The sequence below is a fragment of the Streptopelia decaocto genome (genome assembly GCF_964273445.1).
Source record: "Streptopelia decaocto genome assembly, chromosome: 6".
Classification (NCBI taxonomy): Eukaryota; Metazoa; Chordata; class Aves; order Columbiformes; family Columbidae; genus Streptopelia; species Streptopelia decaocto.
In genome coordinates, this window is record NC_138660.1 from 36,731,223 (window position 1) to 36,755,720 (window position 24,498).

Below are 24,498 nucleotides of genomic sequence, written 5' to 3' on the forward strand. Positions count from 1 at the left end.
CGTTTTGGATCAAAAAAGAAAAATATAGGAGGAGCAAGGGGTGTAATTGGAATAAGACTAGGAAAGGGAGGAGCTGCCCTGGTGGGATTTCAGATTGCATAAACTCTGTCTTAACATGATGCTTTCAGCTTTTGTTATAGGGCTGTGTGTGTGACTAAAGCCTGTGAAAATCCATGTGCTGACAACACCATGGAAGGGGAAGAGGTTTTGGAAAGATGCATCAATCTGACAGCGGGGGGGTATGCACTGACATCCCAGGTGGGCAGCACTGTTGGTGAACAGGATGCAGAGAAGATTAAGAAAAGTAATTTTGGCACCGTCATTTCCACTTCTCCCATTACCAAAAAAAAACAAAAAAACCCACCATGTTTTGAAATAAAAAGCAAGCAGCTGTATAATACTGCTACAAAGTACCTGAAGGAAGGATCATGATAGAATCAAACTGCCACAGAGAAAAGCAGTTATGGCTGTGGAAAAATAATCTTGGTGCTTTTCCTACTCAAATACAGGTATGTGGAGGAACATCACAGCATGGAAATGAGGTGATACTTGTCATTTGTGTGACAGAGACAAATTAGAATCCAACAATCTCAGGGTGGGAATGATTTTTGTGAAAATTAATGACTTGATTAGAAGGAGAAATGAAGCTTCTTCAAGGGGACATGCAAATAAAGGAGGAATCACTAAAACTGTCACCTGATGTAAAGTGAACATTACACAAAGAAAGATCGGTGGGATATTGTAGAAAGACAAATTTGGTGTGATATTAATCATATAGTGCGAGCGGGAACAAAGGGGAGAGGGAGAGAAAAGATCCAGCCCAGTACGTGTCTTATTTGAGGAGATTATTTCTGCTGAAGCAGGGGATGAGTGTCCCGCTCCCAGGCGAGCTGGGTGCATCTTCTGCATCCCCAGGCTGGGGTGCCACTCTCAGCTGGGTTTGCTAAACCCCGTATTTTTCTGGGTGGTGCTTCTCACTATCTCCAAGCCCAGTGGAATACATTTGCCTCCTTTCATCTAGAGGCAAGGGTAATGGAGAACCACTGATTTCCGCAAGTGCCGGCAGTTCCCAGATGGCAAATTTGCAGAGCATGGTGGGATCTGTGTTGGGTGATTTCTGCAGTCTTTCAGGAGGAGCAGGGCCACCGTATTTTAAATGACAACCAGTTGTAATCTCTTTTGGGAAAGAAGCACATCAGGTTAAAACAGGTGAATGTTAAACCCAATTTTGAACTTAGGTTTGTTGCATTAAGAACCAAGTCAACAGGGGCAATTAGTTTCAGGTTCAAGCCCAACCTTACCTTCCTGGCGAAGGAACATGTTTGAGGACAAGCAAGGTAGTTAAACTGAAAGTGATGTTTTTCTTGAGCTGGAATGTTATTTGCATCCATGATTACAGACATGCAAGTTGTATGTTCACAGAAGGCCTTGGTTTGAGTTTGAGGGGTGCCTGAGAGGTTTTCTTAAGTTTTCTCTAAGTCCAAATGATCTGTAAGGTGTATTTTTGTTCTGCCACCTCCTTTCCTTGGGTGTGGAGAGCTACAGACCTTTCAACCTGATGTAGGTAACACAGTAGGATCCAAAACTGTTTATCAGACGCTGTTTTTTCCCCAACCAGCACTACTAGCAGAAAGGAGACTAATGCCCGACCAGTTCTCTTGATGATGTGTTTTGTCAAACTTAAGTTTGATGAGTATTTGTCATGGCAAAATGAGGGATCTTGCAGAGACCCAACAGAAAGTAAAAGTCTAGTGCTATTCTCTAGCTACACTTGACAAAAAGACGTGAGGAGATTAGCTGATAAGTTCATGATGTGGTGACTTCTATTTCCTTGGTTGCTGAGCATTAGGTAGTGCCGGTGACATCGAGCCAGCTGTGTGCTCTTACTATGGTGATGCTGGGTACAAGTAGGATGGATTTGTGCTACCAGGAGGCATATTTTTGGCCCATCTATCTGCAGAAGCTCTGAGACAGTTTTCATGCATTGAGACACATCTTTACAACAATATAGCTTTGATTTTATTTACATTTTAAGGAAAGTGTAGGTTACTGAGGGTACGACAGCTTTCCTGCGGGAGGTAGGATTTGTTGCCCAGCTTTGGAGCAGGAGCCACCTTCTCTCATTTCCAGTTTTAACCCGCATGTTCTTCGTCTACCTATTTTAGAAAACGTCATTTTGACTGTTGGTGAGGATGCTGCAACACTTGGGATTCTGTTTGTATCACATCTATATCACAACAATCTAGAAACAAATTGCTTTCTAGCCAGGCATTGCTACCTGGCATTCCCTCTGCCTGCAAGGAGGCTGCGGTATGTTCTCTTTTCCAGAAAGTATGTGTACTTTACTGGTCCATACAGGACATTTGTTTCCCTGAGATCAGGGCGATGGCTCCATGCAAAGCTACAAAAAGCCTTGTGAAAACCAATCTGAGCACACGCATGCGGTTTCCACGCTGAGTTTCACAGGCTTACCTGGAGCTGCGCACCTTGCCTTGCACAAATGCCCTTTGTGTGTTCACATTTGGCATGCAAACTGGATGCGTGTTTCTATGCTTTTTCATGCTTTCAAGACTTGATCGTGTAGGACCACTTTATCCTTTTTTGTTTGTTTATTTTTAATAAGACAAAGCCAGCTATTGCTGCTCCTCCAGGAGCCAGGAAATACTGGTAGTAGCAGGGTCCACTCATTCTCCAGTTAAGAATTTCCCTTGATCTCCAACAAAAGCTTTGAAGCCTCCACCTTTTTCCTCTTGTTTGAAAGTAGTCGCTGGGACTGTCTTCATATTCCCCATGTATATTTAAACATAAATTGCATCTGACTGCGGTGACACTAATTAAGGCAGAGGCACTCAGATGCAGCCCCCCTTGCGGGGAGCGTGGCCAATAAACCCGCCATGACTGGCAGGTGTTTCGACCACTTTAGACATCTGGAATTTCATAAAGTGTCCTTTTCTGCCTGGGCAAGGAGGGGAGGGGACTGCCAGGCCCCCTCCAGGGCACTTTTTAAGGCTGTTGTCTCCCCTTTGCTTAAATACAAGGATTTTATTTTTTTTTTTTCACCCGCACTTCCTAAAACATGAACATTTCCCAGTGATGTGCTCCTGAGGTGTTTGACCAAATATTATTAAAACTCTGCAAGGGCTAATAATCCTGGAAGTAGCGCGACGCCTTCCTGTGACATTGAAATCATTTAGTAATTTTACAGTACATTTGAATTTCAGCATCGCTCAGCCGCGCAGTTTCCATTAACTTTGCCTGGAATTTCTTATGTCCGTGCACACAAGCAAAAGTGTCAAGTTTCTCCTTCATGCTCCAAAACACCACCTGAATCACAATTGTGCTGCAGCTAATTGTTATTAATTAAGCTGTTCCTAACAGTCCTAGCTGGGTGGTGCTTTTTTGTGTTGTAATAAAAAATGAATGCATTTAGTAAGCACATTATGAAGGAGGGAAAACAAGGGGGCCCTGCTTCTGGGAACTTCCCTGTGCCCTGGGAGCTGGTTTTGCGGTGGATGTGGGTGTTGTAAAGGACAGACCCACCGTATCGGCGAGTGGTGCAGAGCCAGGCTTGTTACCGTCGAATTAGTTTCCCTGACCTTTGCTGCCATGTACCCGTCACAGGCAGCTTCAAGGACATTTTGCAGTGGATAAATTTGCACTGAGCTGCCCCGGCCGCACGTGCTCCTGCATCACTTAAGCACATGGCCATGGCCAAAGCCCCCAGCACAAGGTTTGGCTGGGATCACATGCCAGGCACCCTGTGCCTCCCACTGGGGCTCCCCCTCCCTCCTCCCTCCTGTTTCCCAGGTTCAGCTGAACTTGGATCATTGAGTGGAGGGAGCAAGAGGAAGGTATTAATGTAATGGGGACCCTGGGAGCAGCGTCTTCGCAGAGAGCTTGCATTGGGGAAAACTGCTTCTTGGTGTTTTCTTCTTAATGAGGCTGCTAGTACTGTGCCAGTTGCTTTCTACCTGGTGACGAGGAGCAAGGCGCCTGTCATTCATCTGCCTTTCTCAGTGTTTGTTTATGAAAATAAAATCAGGTGGGGAGGTCTTTGGGCAGAAATGCTGTCATCTACTTGTGAGAGGCAGGAATATGAAGCTGCATTTGTTTTGTGGGAATGTGTCATCCACATCTTCGAAAGAAGCAACCAGCCATCTGCTGTGTCTTTTCCTTTTCTCCCCCTTGCTTTGGGTTAAGAACTAGAAACCAGATTATTTTGGCACATCACTGGGACATGTTATTTTAAGTGAGCTAATGGTTACCATTTGCAGGATTAAGGTGCGTGTAAACATACTCTTAAGAGGTTGAGAATAGTCTTGGGAATTTTCTGAGTTGTAAAGGATCAGGGAGTGGGTTGTGCCCAGACAGAAGAAATAAATGCAAGGGCACAGGTTGGTGGTCGCTCCCGACTGCTCAGGTGTAGCCCTGCTGGAACGAGCAGCATGGAAAGGGAATCCCTTGGAGAAGCACCACAGGTGGTTGTTGGGGTGGGTGTCTCCTGCACCATGCTCAGTTTTGGAGTGATTTTTCTCCTGCTGTTCTCTGTACGCTCCTGACTGAAGCTTTACTCTGGCCTTGGGTCCTCCCAGGGCAGCTCCAGTGTTGTACGAGGCACTGCCTTTCTTTCATTCCAACAAATTCCTTGGTGTTTTGCTGTTACATGTCCATTCTGCTGGTAGTGTTTGCAGAAAAATGACCAAATATCAGATAGCAGCCTGAGCTGGGGCCCAGGAAGTTGGTGAAAGGCTCTGTGGCCATTTGCAGGGCTAAACCCTTCACCCCGTTCTTCCAGAGTCTCTTAGGACTCCTTCCCAGGGTTGCCATATTTGCCATAGCCTCCTTTATCCCTGGGGAGGGTCCAGCCAGTGGATATGGGCAGTTTGCTCCCCAGGCAGTGCCCATCCTGTATTGCTCTCTTTTTTCAAAGCGGCTTTCTTCGCAATCTCTGTGGAGGAGACCTGGCTGGCTAATGTGGGGTGTGCATCCCTCTTCTTGCAGATACAAGAATCAACCCTCTATAATTTCTGTATTTAAGTTAAAAGGGGCCCAAGAGAATGTCCACCCAGGCTCCAAAAAGGCCAGTCGTTTATATATGCGTGTATCTATGTGAGAATAGCTACTCGTGGTGCGGTCCTGTGTTGGCAGCAAGGGAATATCTGTTGGATTGCGGTGTCACATGTGGCTGATTTGAGCGCAAATGGGCATTTGCTGCCTCCTGTCTTCCCCAGTTCCCCGCCAAGGGTTTGCAGTTCTGCCCAGATCCGCAGTTAAGGGAGGCAAGCTCCAGTGCTGATTGCTCCAGTGATGAACCAGTCCTGCTGTTGCTGAGTGGAGGATTCAAAACTAATGGTGCTTCTGCTCCTGGGATTTACCATTTGGAAGATACTTTACTGCTATCTTGTGACATTTCCCTGCACTTTTATGTTCATTTATATAACTGTTTTCTTTGATTTATGGCGGGTTTTCTTCATGTATAACAGTGCCATAAATTGTGCAGCCCTACTTTCGATGGTTATGAATTTGAGATATTCAGTAAACTGTGGGATGGGGGGAAAGGGCAGAAGCCTTTTGAAGAGGCTTTTGATCACAGCCCCAGGTAAAACAACCTGTTCCCTCAGTGCAGTTCTGAAGCAAGCATCAAGATAAGTTGGCATACTCTGTTTCTTGACTAGCCAGCTGATTGAGGTTTTTTTTTTTAGTGCAAAATGTAAGTTATTCATATATGATAAAAGCGTGCATGAGGCCAAACCCACACAGTCATGACATTTGTGTGGCGATCCCTGAGAGCGGAGGTTTTCAAAGGAGCAGCAAATTAGTGTTCTTCTTGTCATAAACCTTTCTCTTTCCCTTCATAAACCTGCTTTTTCATATGTTATTTTTTAAGACCCTCAAACAAGCTCGGATTTCCAAGCTGTGTTCATCAGAGATCCGAAGCCTATCAAAGCCACTGGTCAGGCCAGTGAAATAAAGACCTTGGGTTTTGATTTTGTTGGCATCTTGCTTTGTAGAGGAAGAGAAACAGCTCATTTAAAAATTGCTTTCTGAGTTCAGCTGTCAGAGAAGCTTTCTGTTGACCTTTACAAATTGATACCGTCACAATCAATGAACAGAAGTTTAAGGGCAGTCTCTGGGGCGGTGGTGGGAGGTGGATAAACCCGGACATTTATAAAATATATATGGAGTGCATTTCTTTTTAAAATGCACTCAACCGAAAGAACAGAAAGTATTAGCAGGAACCACATTTGAACAAACTGATCTATAAAGAAGTTAAAATACATTATTTTGATAGGAACAGTTACTTAGAACTTACCTTTTGGGACAAATACTGAAAATATATGAAACAAAAAAAAAAACCCAATAAATATGCCCGAGGTTAGTCCAGTGCAGCAATAGGTTGGCTGAGGAAAACAATTAGAGATTTTGAAGTCGCTTTGCCAGATTTGACTGCAAGGGAAGTGCGTTTGAGGAGCAATTTCACAGAAACTTTGCCTTCCCCCTTGCAGACTTGGAAAGTGAAGCCAACTACAAAGGCTTGGTAGGAATTGCATGAAGAGAGGCAAGTCAGTCTGGGATTTCACCTGCTGGTTCACTCATTTTTAAAGAATCAATGAGACAAACCAAGAAGCTCATCAAATGCAGACACGCAGTCCTGACCTCCCAGGTAAAGCAGGTAGAAACTTTGCCGTCAATACACTGCTCATATACAATCAGGTTATCAACTCAAATACAACTCTTTCAACTGTCCTCTTAGGCAGGCAGCCTTTGCCAGTGGTTAAGAAAGTAAAGGGAATACTTTTTAATAAGGATGAAAACATCTTTGTGGTAGCAGTATGGTGTTACATGGAAGAACTCTTTGGGTGCTCAACACGTGTGAAGGATAGGCTGATTTTTATTTAGCTTTTTCTTATGTTTAATTTAAATTGTGCAATCCAGGACTTGGTTGAAGATGTGCAGGTTGCAGAGGGTGGGAGTTTGGTGTTTGCAGGCACCTCCACACCCAGTGTGCCCAGTGGCAATGCCATACGTCACTGTGTGAGGCTGTTTGTTTGAGACATGCACTATCTGCAAACCTTGCAGGATTGTCTGTGGCAGGGGATAGTAGCTTAGAGTTCAGCTGTATGTTTTTATACCTAGCATATTGAAGTAAAAAAGGTTCTTGTATAGACTTTAGTTATTGAAAGTTTGTTTTTCTTGCCTAAAAACTGATATCTGAAAGCACTTGGTTTAATAACACATAGGTTTTATGACTTAGTTTAGCCACGGGCAATTAGGAAAATACAACCATCAGTTTAAGGAAGGCTTGTGTAAGACAGCACTTTAGATTAATTCTGTGACTCAATGACCTTAATGTATATGGCCGCCACAGATTCCAGGTCCCTTTTCCCAGGTCCGTTGTGTTTTGGCCCCAGACAAAGTGCAGCATCCACCCCGTGGGCCTGGCCAGCCCCAGCACAGCACCTGCCTCTCCCTGCAACTGCAACGCCGTTCCCCTCATCTGCAGTATTTACAAGTTTAAATAATTACCATTTCAGCTGTCTTACAGGAACTGAATTCTCCTGTCTGCTTGACAAGGTTATCATGTTGCTTGAGAGCCTGTTATTTTCATCAATGAAAAATAAACTGCGTGCAGTTTCAACTTAATAGACCCTACGCGTGTTGGTTAAAATAGGGTAGTTCCTTTAATCGCATTCTCCTCCATTGCATAGTCACCATGAAGCAGTTGGGTAAAGCAGCTCCAAAATGTTGGGCTTGCTCTTGCTTGGTTCATAGGGATACCCGAGCCCTGGCATGGCCACCTCAGGTGCTCCTTGTGAGATGTTGTTTTTCTTTATTTCACAGATATTTTATCCAGGGACCTTTTGTTTAAGCCTCTCTGCAGTTTTGTCTTCCAGGGTTGCCAGAATCTGGGGAGGTTGTTCTCTCCGAAGCAATCCATTCCTTTGTGTTTAAACTTCGTAGTTATTTTAATCATTTTATTAGGTAGTATTTGGGTTGTATGATAATTACTAATTTAATGTGAGAAAAATTTCTATGGGAGATCTTGAGGAAATACCTTTTTTATGTCATAAGTGGCTTGTGCTTATCCTGTAACGATGCAGTGGTTGCTGTGTGCTTTAGTGGTGACTAATTACCCACAGTTACATTAGCAAATATAAAAGCACCTGTCCCACCTACCCTGTCTGAGCTGTGTCTTTTACATAAACGGTGCTTAAACAGTAGTAAGTAGGATCTGAGGGCTCGTGTGCATTTTGCCAAGTGTATTTTAAATGTTGGAGAGGCAGTGAGGACTGGAATCCCGTTCCCATCGCAGCGGCTGCCAACGCTCCCGCTGGATTTCTTGGGCTGAGCATCAGGCAGGAGCTGAATGAATGCGCTCCCTGTGCACACACAAACTCGGTGTGTTTGTACAATGTTAATTAAAATGCATTTAAGTTGAGTGAATGCTTGCGGTATTCAGTGGCCCTCTGGGGGAGGAAAAAAGAGAAAGGCAGGGAAAGGCCCCTGGCTGTTGTGGAGCTGCATGAGTCCTGCTGGAGTGGCAGGAGCTGCTTGAGAAAGTGGTCGCTGCCGCAGCACAGTAACGATACTCTGTACAAGCTGAGCACCCCTGGGTCCTCAGGAAAGCACTGTGTGAGGGGGAAGGAGCCCTTCATGTTCCCAGCAAGGCAGCCTGGTTTGTGAGCTGGGAAGTGATTTCGGGCCAGCCTCACAGCAGATGTTATTGGCATCCCTCACTAAATTGATTTGAGTTGAAAGCACATGTACAAAACCCGGTCCAAGTTCCTGTGGTTTGTGCTCCATCATCTTCCCCAAACCCCTTCCCCTGGCATAGAAGCAGCATCCCAAATCCTTCCTGCTGCTGAGACCCGTGGAGATTTCCACCACTTCACCCTGGTAGGGAGCCAGGATACACCATGGTGCAGTGATGGAGGGAAGCGGGTTGGATGAACTGTTACTGCTGTGTTCAAGTGGGACTTGGGAAAGGTGGGTGTTGGAAAATAGGGAGAGCAACATTTGCAGACGCTTGGGCCTTCAGCTTGGCACTTCACTCTGTGTTTAGCTGTCCAAGAACATGTGGCTTCGTATTACTCATTATCATCTATCTGCAGACTTATTAATTTTAGGTGTTGGTGATGGTTTGTACTTTGCTACTGTAGGGAAGGATTTTGATCCTTAGCATTATGAGTTAGATTCACAAACTTAATTTTGGGTTCTTGCGGTCAAGTGGCGGAACTGGAAACTAGTGCAAGAATCAACAGCCTGTAAAGGTCTTCACCAACAACAGGGAGAGTGATTCCTCTGTGCATTGGTTCAGAGCAGCAGCAAAATTTATGTGGACTAACTTGCTCTCTGGAGTGGTATTTAATTTCCTTGGGAAGGAAACATAGGTTGGTTGGAAAAGGGGTGCTGGTTATATTCTTGATCATACTGGGAGAGCCATTAAGGGAGCCCAAACTGGAAACCTGGTAACAGAGAATAGTCCTGCTAGTGCTTGGAAGCTGGAGGGCAGAGGAGACTCATGTTGTATTTCAGAGCTATTTGAAAACCTTTGCACTGTCTCAAAACAAGGCCTTACCCGAACTAAGCCAGGTACTGGACGCAGACTGCTCAAATCTTTCTTAGATAATGTCTATTAATTGATTGTTTTGGTTATGGACTTTATTGGGGACTGAATTATGAATGTTAAAGACATTTCAATGCAGTAAATTATTTTTCACATCCTGCCTCCAGTAAGAAAATCCCACACTCCTTCTAAGCTATCATGCCACGTAAGTGGCTGTAAAAGAAATCTTCAGTTTTAAATGCTTTTGTATGGCTTCTTGTATGCCAGTAATTTGCCAGTTTGACCACCAGAGCCAGCGAGCACCTCCTTGGATCTGGCTTGATGGGGATGGTGGGGAGCAGTGCAGGGCCACGTGTCACCTCTGTCCCTTGGGTTCCCCGCCAGCTTGGAGGCTTATCTGCTGCCTCCTTGTTGGAGCGAGCGCTTCCAGATTCACAGCAAGACCTCAAGGAGAGCCAGATGATAGAGCAGATGGCAGATGACTAATTTGGCAAAGTTAGATGAGTGGAAATTGTTTGCTTTAATTGCTTGTCAAGTCCAGTACCTACATTATAGTTAAGAAGCAACTATTTACCCTCAAAATAGAATGAAATGAGGAAAGAAAGTGTGTGTGTCTCTGAAGAGTAGAGAGAAAAAGTGAAGAAGTACCCAGAAATCATAATTTGGTAGAAAGGCTTGGGTGGACAGAACCATTGGCAACACCTTGTGTATTCATTTCTGCCTTTTTTTTTTTTTTTAATGATATCTGTGTGCTATAACTCCTGCAGTACATTTTTCCCATTTTGTCCTTTCCAATTGCTGTATCGTAATATATGCGAGGAAAACTAAAAGAGAAACAATGTTGGAAATATTGGCATAATGCAAGCAGATGACAATGGCTTGACATGGCACAGGCAATTATCCTGAAATGCTGCAGTATAAATCTAGCCAACATTTTGATGCCATTTTTTGGTTGGTATGGAGTGCTACATCAGTAAAATATGCTGTGTAACATCCACCAAACAGATTTTGGAGAGCTCGGTGCAAGGAGAAGGTGCCAGCAGCGCAGTAAAGTGTTATCACACATCACTACTCCTTCCTGATGAAGTTACAGTCACTGTCAGTCTTTACTGTGCCTATTTGTGTTCCTGGTCATAAAATTGAGGAAGGTCTTTCCTTTGTAGGTGGCATCTGGTGAGCCTTTACTGGAGGTGGGACCACCCAGATAACACACATCCCTGCAACTTTTCTGGAAGTGCTGGGAAGCTTTTACAGTGGCATGTGAAACAATATTGGGTGTTCAGTGAGCAAATTTCAGGGAATTAATCAACCCAAGGACTGCTCCTCCATGCAAAGAAAAGAAAGGCTATAGAAGTGTTTTAGAGCATCCTTTCAGCATTTCAGATTAAAGTCTAGATGGAAAATTTTAGTTAATTTTTTATTTTAGTTATTATGTAGCTTTATCTAGCAGTTGTGGAGAGCTTGACTTGGAAATTAAAACAAAGAATAACGCTCCTGTATTTCTAGGCTGTTTGCATGCCGATATAAGGGATGAAAGCCATGCTGGTGTGGGTCACAGCTGCTCTGGGCCACCCTGTACCATGTCACCTCATCCTGATCACATCCTGCCAAACTAAAGGGCAGCTGGATGGCAATGCTGAGCTGCTCCTCTCCTGACCACGCAGCTGGCCAGGGGTTCATGGCAGCTGGGTTGATTGCATGCAACTGGATTCAAATGGGAATGATAATTTTCTAGTGTAGAGTAAACCTCACTGAAGGAAAAGTCTTGTGCCAGCTGAGATTTTAATTAGGAGTACAGAGAAAATTGTGCTCTCCTTCATTACAGTCTCTCACCTAGGGAAAGCAAGCCTCTAATTTTAAAACACTCTTCAAAACCACTGGGTTTACAGGAAAATGGCTGGTGACCTCAAGGAGTTTTCTGCCTTCTCCCAGAAGACTGTAAGTGCAGGCATTCCCTCCCTTCATTAGGATGTGCCTAATTGCAAGAAAATTCAGGGCTTTTGCCGCTCATTCAAGGAGAGCTGTAAAATAATAATGAAAGGATTAAAAGTATGTTTACCCCTTTCTGTGTGCATGCATGATAGGGTGCCCAGGCTGTGCTGAGGGTGCAGAGCGTAATGAAACAAACAGGGACTGCAGTGGTGTTGCAGGTAATTAGTTGTTCCTTAAGGGGCTTGACTATTTCCCCCCATCTGGGGTTCTTAACAGATTGCCACGAGTGTTTGCAATTATTAATAAACAGTTACATGAACTGCTTTCAAGAAACCCTCTCTGTAAAAATACAGCTAATTTTGCAAATAGATGGGAAGTATGGGAAAAATAATGTGTTAGAAAGAGGTGCTGACTGTGGTTGGGTTCGTCCTGTCTGGGGTGAAGGAACATGTGATTCTCTTTTCATAAATGCACTCCTGAAATCAGCAGGTCTGAGAGTTGAAGCTTCCTCTTGTGTTTTTGGCCCCCTTGGCAGACCAATGTGCTGCATTCAGGCGGAGGCTGGTGCAGGGCAAATGCATCTTTCTCCCACTTCCTCACCAAAAAGATAATAATGAATGTTTTATGATTCAAACGAATATATCCAGAAGCTCAAGATAACTCCCTTGGAGATGATGACAAGGATGCCTTATCACTGCTCATCTGGATGTGGTTTGGGAGAGGAGCGAGATGGTATTGCAGGTGGTGGTGACCATGCTGGAGACTGTGATTCACTCTTCCTGAATAACTCCAGATGTAGGCAGATCTGGAGAGGGGTCGAATAAGAAATGAAACAAATTGACATCCCTCTAAAAGTTAGTTCATCTGTTGAGCTGGGAGGATTACAAAATCCATTAGTATTACAAGAAACAGAAACTAGATTCAGTCAAATGTGATTTCTTAATTTAATGCATAGATTTATCATCAACAGAGCAGAGCGAAATAATGGCCTAAAAAGCAGAAACTAGAGGACATTTTTAAATGCCTCCATTATTTGCTGCCTTTGAGTGAGCATCTGAATGATTTGGCTTTGTTATGAAAAAAAAAAAAAAAAGTCAATGGGAAATTAATTTCCAAGTCATGTGCATTGAATATTGATGAAAAACATAAATTCAGTTCAATATAGATGATTATTACTGCTGTAATTGGGGCCATTAAGAGCTGAAGCTCTTCTCCATCACTTGAGGTAGCTGGTAACAAGTAAACAACTGAAGTGTGAACGTGTAAGTAGTGCCCGAAATCCACTTGTGTGATGGCCAAGCAAAGCTCCGCCCCAGTGCCCACCCAAAATTATCCGTGTTAGGGGTGCAGATGAGAAGCAGCCATGGGCTGGCAGCCTGGCTGGTCACCATCACCATTGCTGGTTTGGGACATCTCAGGTGGGAAGGTGCGCGTCCTTCAGCTTTGGGATACGGTTAGCAGTGGGTGTCTCTGGGCACATACACGTGTATGCTGCAAGGTTTGTTGCCAGTATATGGCAAGAGATGAATTTGCCACGTGTGTGTTGGTGGAAAGCTGTGCTTGAGAGCTTCATGACAAGTTGGAAACCTGGTACAGGCTGTCAGTCAACAGCTCACTGGGGTTTCCGTCTGGGAAAATGTAAGGGGATGTCAGATTTTCCTGGGTTCATGTTGAAATGGTGCTGAAGGGTTTCACTCATTGAGATGCCTCTGTAAGACCTCCTGAGCAAGTCAGGGATGTATATGTTTGGAGATGCTCAGCAGTGAGGGAAGCTGCGGATGGGAGGTACATCTTAAGCTGCTACTTTTTGACCTCTGTTAGAGGCAGGGAAATTATAATAGTACTTTTTATTATCCAGGAGAGGTTCTGCTGCAGGGACTGCTTTTAACATGCAATCTTTATTTTCTTGCCGCTCATCAGTTTCTGGGGCTATATAAAATAATGTGCCTAACAATATATGACAAAGTGCTGTATGAAATACAGATTATGGGGGTTTTGCATGGCATGACAATGAAATACATTTTGTTGTGCTCATGTTTATGCCAATATATGGCTGGAGCATCCCTGATAATATGTATTATTTTGTCACTTAAGTTTCAAGAGCTGTTACAACCCATAGTTGCCTGTTGCTGTTCCAAGAGATGAGCAGGAGTGCGAGGGGGATATGTTTGAGCTCAGAGGCAGGGGGAATGGAGATCCCATGAGACCCCTGCTCGGCTTCTACCTCACACACAGTTACTTTAGTGCTCCTTAACTGTTTTGGCAAATCAGACCCAGAACAATTATTTTTGCCCTGGAGTAGCTGGGAGTTGCCTCCTGTGGCTCAAAATGGGGGGACGTAACTTATTGCTAACTACCTGTCCTCTGCTTCCTTTCTGGCCTCTGTCCCTCCCAAGTTTGGCTCTATGGTGTGTGTGGGCAAGCAGGAGCACCTTTGCAAGTGTACATGGCAGCAGTATTTCTCCTTCATGGCAGAAATGTCTTTTTACCTCATTAGTTGTATTTTACCTTAAAAAAAACACCAACAGCATATCTGATCTCTCTGTTCTAAAGGACTCTGCAAAGGACAGAGGTGCTTTCCCAGCGCTGTCCTTCTGCAAGTGACGGTTGATCTAATCTGCTTTTCTTAAATACTTTTCACGATTTTATATTTTGAATGTGGCATAATTATTACATGCATCAAAATTATATTTTTAAAACCCATGCAGTAAAGCTGAGGTACAGAGAAATTAATGGCTTATTATAATAATGGTTTATTAATGACCCATGTTTTGCTTTTGGGACTTCAACTTGTTCTGCAGGCTGGGCGTCTCTCCCACTCCAAGAACTGTTTCTGCATCATTTGCTGGTTGGGTACCCATGGCAAAACAATTGCATTGCTGCACCCCCCGATTGATGTGGGATAGTCTCACTTTTTGATTTGAGGCAATCTGTAACCAATTTCTTTTGTTGTTGTTGAAGGGAGATGACCTGTCAGGACAGTACAGAGCTGTGAAAGCCAAGCCAGGTCACGCAGTGGTTGGGAGGATTGATGCTGGGCAGTGACTTTCCCTGCTTTCCCAAATTTCATGGCACAGCAGCCTGGGAGGATCCACTTGCTTGTTCCTTTTGCCATGTATCAGGCAGGCAGCCAAGGCCCAGGTGTGAACTGGAACAAGGAGATGTTTTGTGTAACAGAGGGGATTTCTTTCTTTTAAGACAGAAATTAAATGCTTGGAATTGCTATGAGATAAATTTAAAGGATCAATATAATTTCTTCTAAATTTGCTTTTAAGATTTTATTCATCCAAAAGAATTTATTTCCATAGCAATATCAAAAGCTGGGAATAGTTACTGCAATAGTTTCGTTGTGCAAAATTAATCTTACTCAAATAAAAGCTGCAGCCCTGGCTTACATCTGGGCTGGCTTCACCCCCATCGAATCCTCTTGCAAGAGCAGGCTCCAGGTGTTCTGCCTCCTTACAGCAACAAATGGCTAAATTAGCTTTTGTGAAACGTTTAATGGGTGTGCAACATGAAATACCAGTGTTGCAGTATATAGCTTTATTAGCTGAGCTGCTGGAATTGTTTTCTGAGCTATGTTGATCCTTAGCACTAGTCGCAAAATGGACCAGAAATTATTTATTAGTTTCACCGGAGCCTTAAGACAGAATAATACTTTTTCATCTGGAAACACAGTCAGTCTTGTTGTTATAGATGCTGCTACTGCTGCTACTTTTAAGGAAAAAGCAAACAAACTGCTTCTGTAATTGGTACCAAACATTTTTGAAGTCTTCTGGCAGGGACAGGTGTGCGTCTCCCTGGAGTGTGGAGATGCTTGTATGGTAGATCTCGAGGTTGTTCCAAATGAAACTTTAAATATGAGCTACGATAGGGCTTTGTATTTTGAAAGGAAAGATGTGCCATCCCCTAGCAACAGTGGTTAATCCTTCCAGGTGTTCCCAGTCCAGCAGAGCTATGTCAGGTCCCAGTGGGACCATGTCTTTCCATCTTGACAATCCTCAAAAATGGCTATTAAAATATTATAAACAAAATCTTGTTTAGGTATGTTTTACAAGAAAACTTTCAAAGCAGGACTTTGTGCTTTAAATTAAGCCTTGAGTTGAAGTGGTAGTTTTTATTTTAAAACATGAGTAAACCCCAACCATTTTTTTTTTCTGCAACACAATATGGTGAATATATGTCAAATATTTCAAGTTTTTAAACTTAGCAAGGACTTTTATTTCTACTAGGTCATAGAAAGAAATTTTTAAAATTGCCTCCTTTAAAATATCCCTGGTATCTAGACTGAATATATGTTTGGGAAAGAAGTCTCACATCATGCCTGTTCAGCTTTGGTCTGTGCTCTTTAGCTGCTAGGAAACACAAAATCCAAAAATGATCTGATAAATCTTTCATTCTGTGAATGGCTTGTGATGAAACCAGCCCCTACTGTCCCTCCCTGGTGGGGAGTTACGGTTCAGGAGGAGCAGATTTCTGCTGCCATTTTCAGGGCAGAGGAAGTTTCCTTGGGAGAAAACTGAGCAGTTTGTGGGGTTTTGGCTGTCCCCCGAAGCCCTTCGCCAAGAGGCTGCTCGAAGCTCGAATCACCCTGGCACAAGAGCACGTTGCTCTGTAGCAGAGAGACTGCAGCGGAGAACAGGGAATGAGGAAAAAATGTGGGGGGTGTATTAAGTAAACAGTCAATAATAGTAGTACTCATAAACCTAATTACTTTTGATATTTAAAAACAGGACCTGCATCATTCAAAAGAGCATATTTTATCCAATTTTACTGATTATGCCTACAGCCGTGGAGAGATTTGTTTGTATTGATCTAATCCAGGGGTGGGAATGGCTCTTCTGGTCTGGCTTGTGTTTTGCATAATATAATGCCCATTCCAAAAGTTTAGATATATTCATATTAATTTGCTCGCAGATGAGATCAACCCACAAGCTGTTGGTAAAGAGGAAAAATAAGCGCATACAAAAAACAAGTCCAGCCTCACGCTTGACCATTTCAGTAGCATCGCTGTCCTGGCAGGCTGAGAGCCACATGAAAAACTGCTGTTGGAAAATGCTGCTTCTGTGTTTCTTTCTGCATTCGTTTTTGTCTTTGCTTGATGCACAGCAAGCAGAGATGCAATGCTGCAATAGCTTTGGACTGGACTTAAAAATTCAGAGCAGAGGAGTATGATATTAAAGGCATCTTCTGAAAATTAACTGTATGAGGATGATGTTTCCTAACTCATCGGACATGTCTCCTTTTGTACGTTCAGCTCACAGTCTGGTGATTTGTGGAAAGATGGCATGTGTTTTGCTGTTGTCTTTTTCCTATTTAATTGTGGAAAGCTGGGAAGAACCTGAGGACTTAAGGAAAAGGATGGGGAAAACAATGATGAGTATAAGCCCTTTAGTCAGGTTGCTCTTGCCTTGTCCAACAGACCCTTCTGAGCGTCAGTGTAATAGGGAAAATGTTGGATTACCCAGGTCAGCTTGGATGCATGGGTCTCTCCAGCCTTGTGCCCTTTAATCTGTGACTGCCACATCCCTGTTCAGTGTCCAATCCTGTCACAGGCAGAACTAGTAGGGACTTTGCTGAGACTAGGGTTTGGCCCTTTAGGTGCTGAGTCAACTAGTTTTGCGTTTCTCCTGCATTTCTGTGTTTTCAGCCTTTCTGCGTTTGGTGGTAAATACCAGCACTTCTTCCCATGTGCTAAGACATGTCTAAATGGCTGACATGATCACAGATAATATTTGTACCTGCCTCTTGCTACTGAGGATATTCAAGTAACTTGTGGTGTGTTGTTTTTTTTGAAGGACCCAATCCTGTGAGTAAAGCAGGATTTTTGTTACAATTGCCTGTATCCCTATATAAAAACTCTATTTCCTTCTCTGCTCCTGCACCCCTCTTCCATACTCGTTCTGAATGTGTGTCCTATGGTTTCTTGCAGTGTGTGCCGGCACCGAGAACAAGCTGAGCTCCCTCTCTGACCTGGAGCAGCAGTATCGGGCCCTACGCAAGTACTATGAGAACTGCGAGGTAGTGATGGGCAACCTGGAAATCACCAGCATCGAGCACAACCGAGACCTCTCCTTCCTGCGGGTAAGCGATCTTCGTTTCTCTTTGAAAGTAGCCAACGATACTAGTCTGGATAAGGGCGGGTCTCTCTCCCACAAGCTCTACTGCAATATAATAGGATAATAAAATGTCACAGATGTGCGGAGAACAAAAGCAATGTTGTTCTGTGACAGATGCTCTGAGTACGCGTCATTTAGATTTATCAAGGACTCGGGGGAGAAAGCCATGTCACTACACAGAAAGGTGACATCTTGCAGGTCTCTATCACTGTGTGTTGCCAGCAGGTACGGAGCAGAAGCGGGTAAGGTAGGGTTTAGAAAGGTCAGAGAATCATGCAGATAAGCACTGGAGGCTTGGAGAAGCTAATCCTAATGAAATGCTATATATGGACTGGTTGATAGGCTAAGCAAGGGAAGAACTCTGGGCAAGATTTGTGAAGCATTTAAGAAAGGAAAGGTGATTGCTGAATGAACATAAAACCCTCTTCCTGTACAAGACTAGAGTTACGAGCCTAATTGAATCTGCAGCACCCAGGGGAAGCTGTGATAGATGCAGGCTATCCTACCACTATGGAGCTGGGGTTGTGCACTCCCTCAGCCCTCCTTACATCGGATTTTGAGTAAATATCATGCTTCCGGGTTTGCGAAGGAACATTTCAGTGTGGTTCGTACATTCCCTGTTAACATTCTAAGAACCACAAGGAGGGAAAGGTGAATGCCAAATTAAAAGAGTGTAAGCCCAGCATTATTTGGCATTCTGAAACTAATTACGTTTGAAAAATATCCCAATAAAGGAGTGATCCAGTAATTGGTGAGCATCTGAGGATGCTGCTGGTGATGTGGCTGTAACATGAAAGAAACTGGAATGTAGGTGCAAGGACCATGGTGGAAAGGGCAGCCCACGGCAACACGGTTGCAGGCTGTGCTGGTCTTACTCACCACTAGAAGAAGTCAAGCCGTGACACAGATAAGGGTTTACACTGCTTGTACCATATGGTATCCCTCATGAATACTTCTGCAAACTACTAATGTCATGTTTCAAGATGCGTGTGTGTATGTAACCGGCATTTTCGTGTACACCACGTAGCGGGAGTGGTGAAGCTTAAATCCAGCAGCAGGAAGGGGGAGGCAGGAGTCAGCCCGGCAGGTTGTGTTACACACAGTCGGTCGGTTTGCTGGGTCTCGGGTGAACCTAGTACTCAGTTTCAGTTTGTAAAAATGTGAACTTTCCCTTATGAATTCTAAAAAAGGCAAAGCAGATTCTCCAACAGCGTGCTTAGCTTTCTTTCAACTTAAATTTGTTGGGGATTTCACAGGATTTCCACACTATACATGGGCCTATATTTACTCAAAACGTACAGCAGGCTGCTAAAAGATCTGCAAGCAAAATTCAGCTACCAGATATGTCTGGAGTAAAGTTCGGGGTGGTAATTGCACTCAGACTAACAGGTTGCCTGTTAATTTGAGCGACGAATGCCTAGGAAGTAAATGCTATCTATACATTTCACAGTTGTGACAGGTGGGGAAAACACATATACTGGTGCTGTGAAATAGATATAGCCTTGGTGCAGCTGGACTGACGTTTTCCGTGGTGTTAGACAGGCGGCAGATAGATACCTCCTGCGAGGGCAGGATCCTCGCACTGATTCAGGCATCACTGGAGTTTCAGATGCCTCCTGAAACCCCTGACTGGGCCATTCTGCGTGGCTCGAATTCATCACAGACGGTTCTCCCGCTTCAACTTTCCTTCCTCCCTACGCTGCCTGCTGGTCGGTAGGGAAAGCAAATTATTCGGAAATTAGGGAATTAACGTTCCTTGCAGAGAGCTGCCATAAGCAGAGTGAAATATTAGTGGAAAGTGGGCAGTAAAATCAGCAAACGAGAGCAAGAAAGAAGGGCCCTGTGTAGTAAATGAAGGTGGTTCGGTCACTCGTGCTTTTTGGTGACAGCTACTATCGCTTTTTTTATTAGTTTTATTACTTCTCTTACCTGTGGCTGCCCTCTTGCAGATGTCTCAGCAAAAAGCAGAACTTGAAACAAAACCCAGCAAACTGGAAGTCTAGTTAATATGATAAATTGTAGTCATTAAAATAGAAAACCAGAAGAGAACAGGTTCTTGGGGAGGCAAATAAATAAATAAATGTTGGCATATTTACGCCGATAATTCGACATTCATTAGTTAGGCAGCATTACTTGGTTTATCCTTTCAAAAATGGTTTTAATAGTGAAATGAATGTGGCAGAAGGGAGATAACTAAAAGAAAGGCTGTTTGTCAGACTTAAACATAGTGAACTTGTCTTGCAAGATGTTGCTCCTCCAGCCTGCTCCAATTTTCCTTATTCTCTATTGCAATAATTCCCCTCTTTCTCCACAAAATGGACTACAGGTAGGCAGCTGACGCACCCCTGGGTTCTATCTGTACATCCAGCTGATGAGTACCGTGGCTTTGTGTGCCCACCTGCCCTCTCGTTAGTCCTCAGCTTAGCTGGGCAGCTTCTCACTCCAGGACAGAGGGAAGACCTAGCGAGCTAGGCATGCTGAGCCTTTTTATCATGCAATAATAAATGAACACCATAAATGAATTGAAGTGAAAAATCCCATAATTTTATTTACCCTGCAGAGGCACATTAAAAGATCAGCATCCCATCTCTCATATTTATTTAGACGTTTATTCCCTAAGTAGATTTTCTTTACGTCTATGAGTTAGCTGTCTGAATATCTGCTGATTAAGACTAAAAAGGGCTGCCTATCACCTGAACAAAGTGCTCAACCACTTAAACTTCCAGGTCTGCAAGCGAGTGCATGGCTTTGAGCTCAAGAAGAGATTCATTCATGTAAGAAGGGATTGCATATACTAGTGTTTTTTTCCCAGTATTTTTGCATGTCTGCAGAACAGGAGTACAAATCTGGTCTTTTAGTTTTAAGTTTGTTTATTTGTTTCTTCTGGTTGTGTTATAGCCTTGGGTATTGTTTGCCTGTGGGTGGCCAAAACAAGGGTGTGCAATTGCAATGTGAAGTTCTGCTGTGCACATGCTACCCTCCAGCTCTATCAGCTCTGCTGCTGCTGCTTCCCTGCACTGCGGCCACAACAGGAGGCTGGGCAGAAGAAAGGAGCACTTGTAGGTGGAAAAAATGTTCCCACACCTGAGTGCTGGGAAATACAATGTGTTTGATGGTTTTTGTTATTCTTCTGAGGCTCAACCTACCCGCAGAAAATGTACGCTGTGGTAATTCAGTCTTTGGAATCCCACCACGGAAAGCTTTGGCAGTGAAATGAGGCTTGGGTTAATGCAGCGCGTTGCTGCTGGAGCAGCACCTTCTGTCGTGGCCAAGGCAGGCTCCCTGCTGGCACAGGCTGCAGCAGGGAAAGGCACTTACTGTTTCCAAGAGCATGATTGAATCAGGCAGGGCAAAAAAATGGGTGGAAAACAGGCCCTGAGAGCTCCCTTGTTCCTGTTGCACGTCAGGCTCAACCAGCAAGTCGGCAGTGACAGTGGGAAGAGGTCGGGCTGCATCTCCCACTGCTTCCCAACCCACCGGCATCCTTCAGCTAATTGCATGGGCTGGGCTTTTGCACTGGGACTTGCTCTGTGACACTAGGTAAGCTGGTTGAGCTGGTGTGTGTCTTCAGTCTCATCAAGGCTTGAGCTGACATTTATTTCCCTAGTTTTGATTTCAGAAAAAATCAAGAAAAGCTGAGATCATGCAGTGGTTCATATTGCAAATGGCTGGTTTCAGAAACAGGAACCTATTTTATTTTCACTTGGCAAAGCTGACAGTTTGTATTATGGACAGTTCTTATTTCTTAATAGCATCTCTGAATTCAATTTTCGAAATTAAATACACAATTAGTATACTACAAAACAATCTTCTGCAAGCACTCTTGTTCTGTTAAACACATTTGGTAAACGAGAGTTATCTTTGACTAATCCCCAGGCTTTTAGCAATTCAGAGTCAGTAAAATGTCTTCTTGTGTCTGAATTTTATTTTAACCAATTCAGATTATTTATTTTTGAAGACATGACCAAAGTTCTGTGCTGTTCCCTGCAATAACTCTCCCAAATGATTATGAAACTTTTTTCTAACTGCAATCAACAGCCTTTGAAAATGATCTACTGGTGCTTTATAAATTCTTTTTTCATTTACCTCTGTAGCACTGTCAGCTACACTGGCAGCTACCTGCCTGTCTTTTAACAGGATGGGGATTTCGTGGTGGGCAACTTTACAGCTGCTGCAATTCCTGCACAGACATCCAGCCCCATCTTCCCTCTGTCAACACATGTAACTGTGTTCTAGGTGAAAACCTGTGCCAGCCTGTACTTATCACTTTCCTTACAATCACATTTAGACTTTGTGGTGGATGGGATTTGGGTTTTACGTATTTTTGCTTCTGGTTGTGTTATAGCCTTGGAGGAAGATGGGGTCAGACAGACCCCTCTGTGGGGGAGAACTGCCAGAGCAGCCACAGGAAGACCTGGCTGCAGACCATGCTGCCTGACCCCTAGGCGTTCAAAGCTGCTTCTGGTTAAAAAGAAAAAACAAGTAATCCATTTTTTTTAAAAAGCTTTTTGGTCGTTTGTAGCAAGATGGGTCTAAGCAGTACCTTCTGAAAGCTCCGGTGGGAGAGCTCAGTGGAGATGTGGGTGTGGAGAGAGCCTGCAGTCTGAACAGCTGTGACAGGAGGGTATTGCCTTGGCCCATTTGCTCGGCAGATCGCTCTGATGATACATACAGCTCCTGCGGGCCTGGCAGCACAGCTCTACATCCTCTTCTGCAGCAAAATGGTATCTTAATTCCCAGTTGACGGGCTTCAATAAGGTCTCAGCTCAGCAGAAAAGGAGCGGGATGTGGAACAGTGATTGTCAGGAGTCCCCAGAAATAGAGGTGGTGGTATATGTCTATGTGGAGGGGGGTTTTCCCCAGAAGTGGTTGGAAAGCATTGCAGTCCGGCCCCACACCAGTACAGGGGTTTTGGGGGCAGGTTTGCTGGGCAAAGCTGCCCTGTAACATTTGTCCTGCAGTGAGTGGCTTCAGGACAGCCTCACCAGCATGTGTTGTCCTTGGCTTGTGAGGGAAAGGGCTGTGCATGCCACAAAATTTCAGGTGGAAAGAGAACCCCTCCAACTTGCTGCATACACCTGGCACGGGCATCCTGCACACACAGTGATAAACACAGCTGCTGTGCTGGGCGGGTTATGGGAGGCCAGCTGCATGCCAGGCCATGCTGCTGGCGTGGGCAAAATGTTTTATACCAGCCGCGATCAACCGCCAACTGCGTTGGATGAACTCGAGCTGCATTTAAAGCAAGCTGGATCCCAAACTCGGAGGATGGAGTGGGAGCAGGGGCTCACTGCAAAAAGCATGTGTGATACAGCTCTCCTCCGGGAGCACAGCTGCTTCCGCCATTTCCCACTGCTTTTGCAGGAACAGTAGTTTAAAATAATCCCAGTGGTTTAAGGTCGTCTCAAAATGGCCAGGGAGCATTGATTGCCGAGGTGAGGAACAGCCCAGCTTTGTGGGGTCTTCCAGACCTGTCCTGTGCTCAGAAGCAGGTAGTGAAATGGGAAGCCCATGCTGTGGCTGTGGTGCGTAGCTGAGTGCCAGGCACTGTTACAATCACTGGTGTTCACATTGCCCGTGTCCTGCCATGTGTGGGACAGCACCTCTGTGGTCGATGCCTGGTCACTGCTATGGGAGACAAATATTGCACACCCTGTATTCCCTACCTTAATGTCACCCAACTCCACCACTCCCAGAGCCTCCCAGCTAGTAGGTAGAAGGCATCCAGTGTTTTCTGGCCTAAATGTGTCTGGAGGTGTTACATTAATTTTGTGCTTCAGCTGCTTATCCCCCTCATGTTACACTGATAGGAAAGCATCTGTGTCTCCACAGCCTCTGCTTTCCTGTGCTGCCCCTGTCAGATATCTGTAATATAGGTATATTCTTTACAGCCTCTGCTTCCCTTCCTCAGATGCTATAAAACTCCTTTTCAACAGCCTGTCTGTTTTCAACCCATTTTTGGTGGACACAGGACACGGTACCACTCAATTCCTACCTATGCCAAGGCCCCTCTGGTGTAAGCCTCTAGCTGCTGCCGGTGCATCTCCTCTGCTAGATGCAATGTGACAGCACAGGGACCCTGCTCGCACCTCCCTTTCTTCCCCCCAAAAAGCTGCCTGCAGGGGTGCCAGCCTCCCATCTGCCTCGCTCCCTGGAGCTGTGGGGTGACCCCGAGCCCTCTCCCCACCTCCCACATCCTCCTCACCCTGCCATGACGGCCCCATTCACCACGCAGTCTGGGTCTTGCAGAGACTTTTTTAAACGTTGGTAACAAGCCCAGCAGCTTCATGTCTCCAAGCAGCTAATGCTTTTGCTAGTTCGCCACAGCCAGATTTTGACTCGGGATTTATACTCCTTCCAGGCCTATTATTTTATTTTTTTATAGCTGTCTGGGGTATTGCAACAGGCAGAATAACTGGGCTAGGAGGCTCCTTTCTCTTCTGTACACAACACCAACCTCCTCTCCCTAAAATAAACTGAAAAACCCACTTGTGCAAGCTCTCTTTCCCCTCTCGTCCTTGCCCTACCAGCAGCCCACGTCAGCTCTGCAATGCAATTTGGGCTTTGCTTTTTGTCTGAGAGAAACTTAAAGACTCTGCAAGCTGATACTCTTCTGCTTGAATTAAATTTTTAGCTTCTGCAAAACAAACATAGAAGAGAATTAATATACAATTAATCTTTGAGATGGGTTTGCCAAGCCATAATCAAATATATATACTTTAGCTATTGCGCCATTAATTTAGCAATTATTTTTGGTGGCTTCGTATGAAAGATATAGTTTGAAATAACCACTTGTGCTTAGGAGGAGAGCTGCGTGCTGTGGAAATGCAGCCTCCCGGTTTGGCACAGGGACAGGCTGTAAAGCTGCCCTTTGCCTCT

At 44.4% G+C, this 24,498-nt stretch overlaps 1 protein-coding gene across 4 annotated transcripts in view; it reads left to right on the top strand.

Annotated features, from left to right (window-relative positions):
* The window catches only part of ERBB4 (erb-b2 receptor tyrosine kinase 4), a gene marked incomplete at its 3' end in the record, with an annotated part of 614,339 nt that overhangs the window by 225,356 nt on the left and 364,485 nt on the right, over positions 1-24,498 (top strand). For all 4 annotated transcript variants that reach the window (XM_082056775.1, XM_082056772.1, XM_082056773.1 and 1 more), the window contains exon 2: positions 17,433-17,584. In XM_082056775.1, the coding sequence (XP_081912901.1) occupies positions 17,433-17,584 (152 nt within the window). The remainder of the gene's footprint in view (positions 1-17,432; positions 17,585-24,498) is intronic.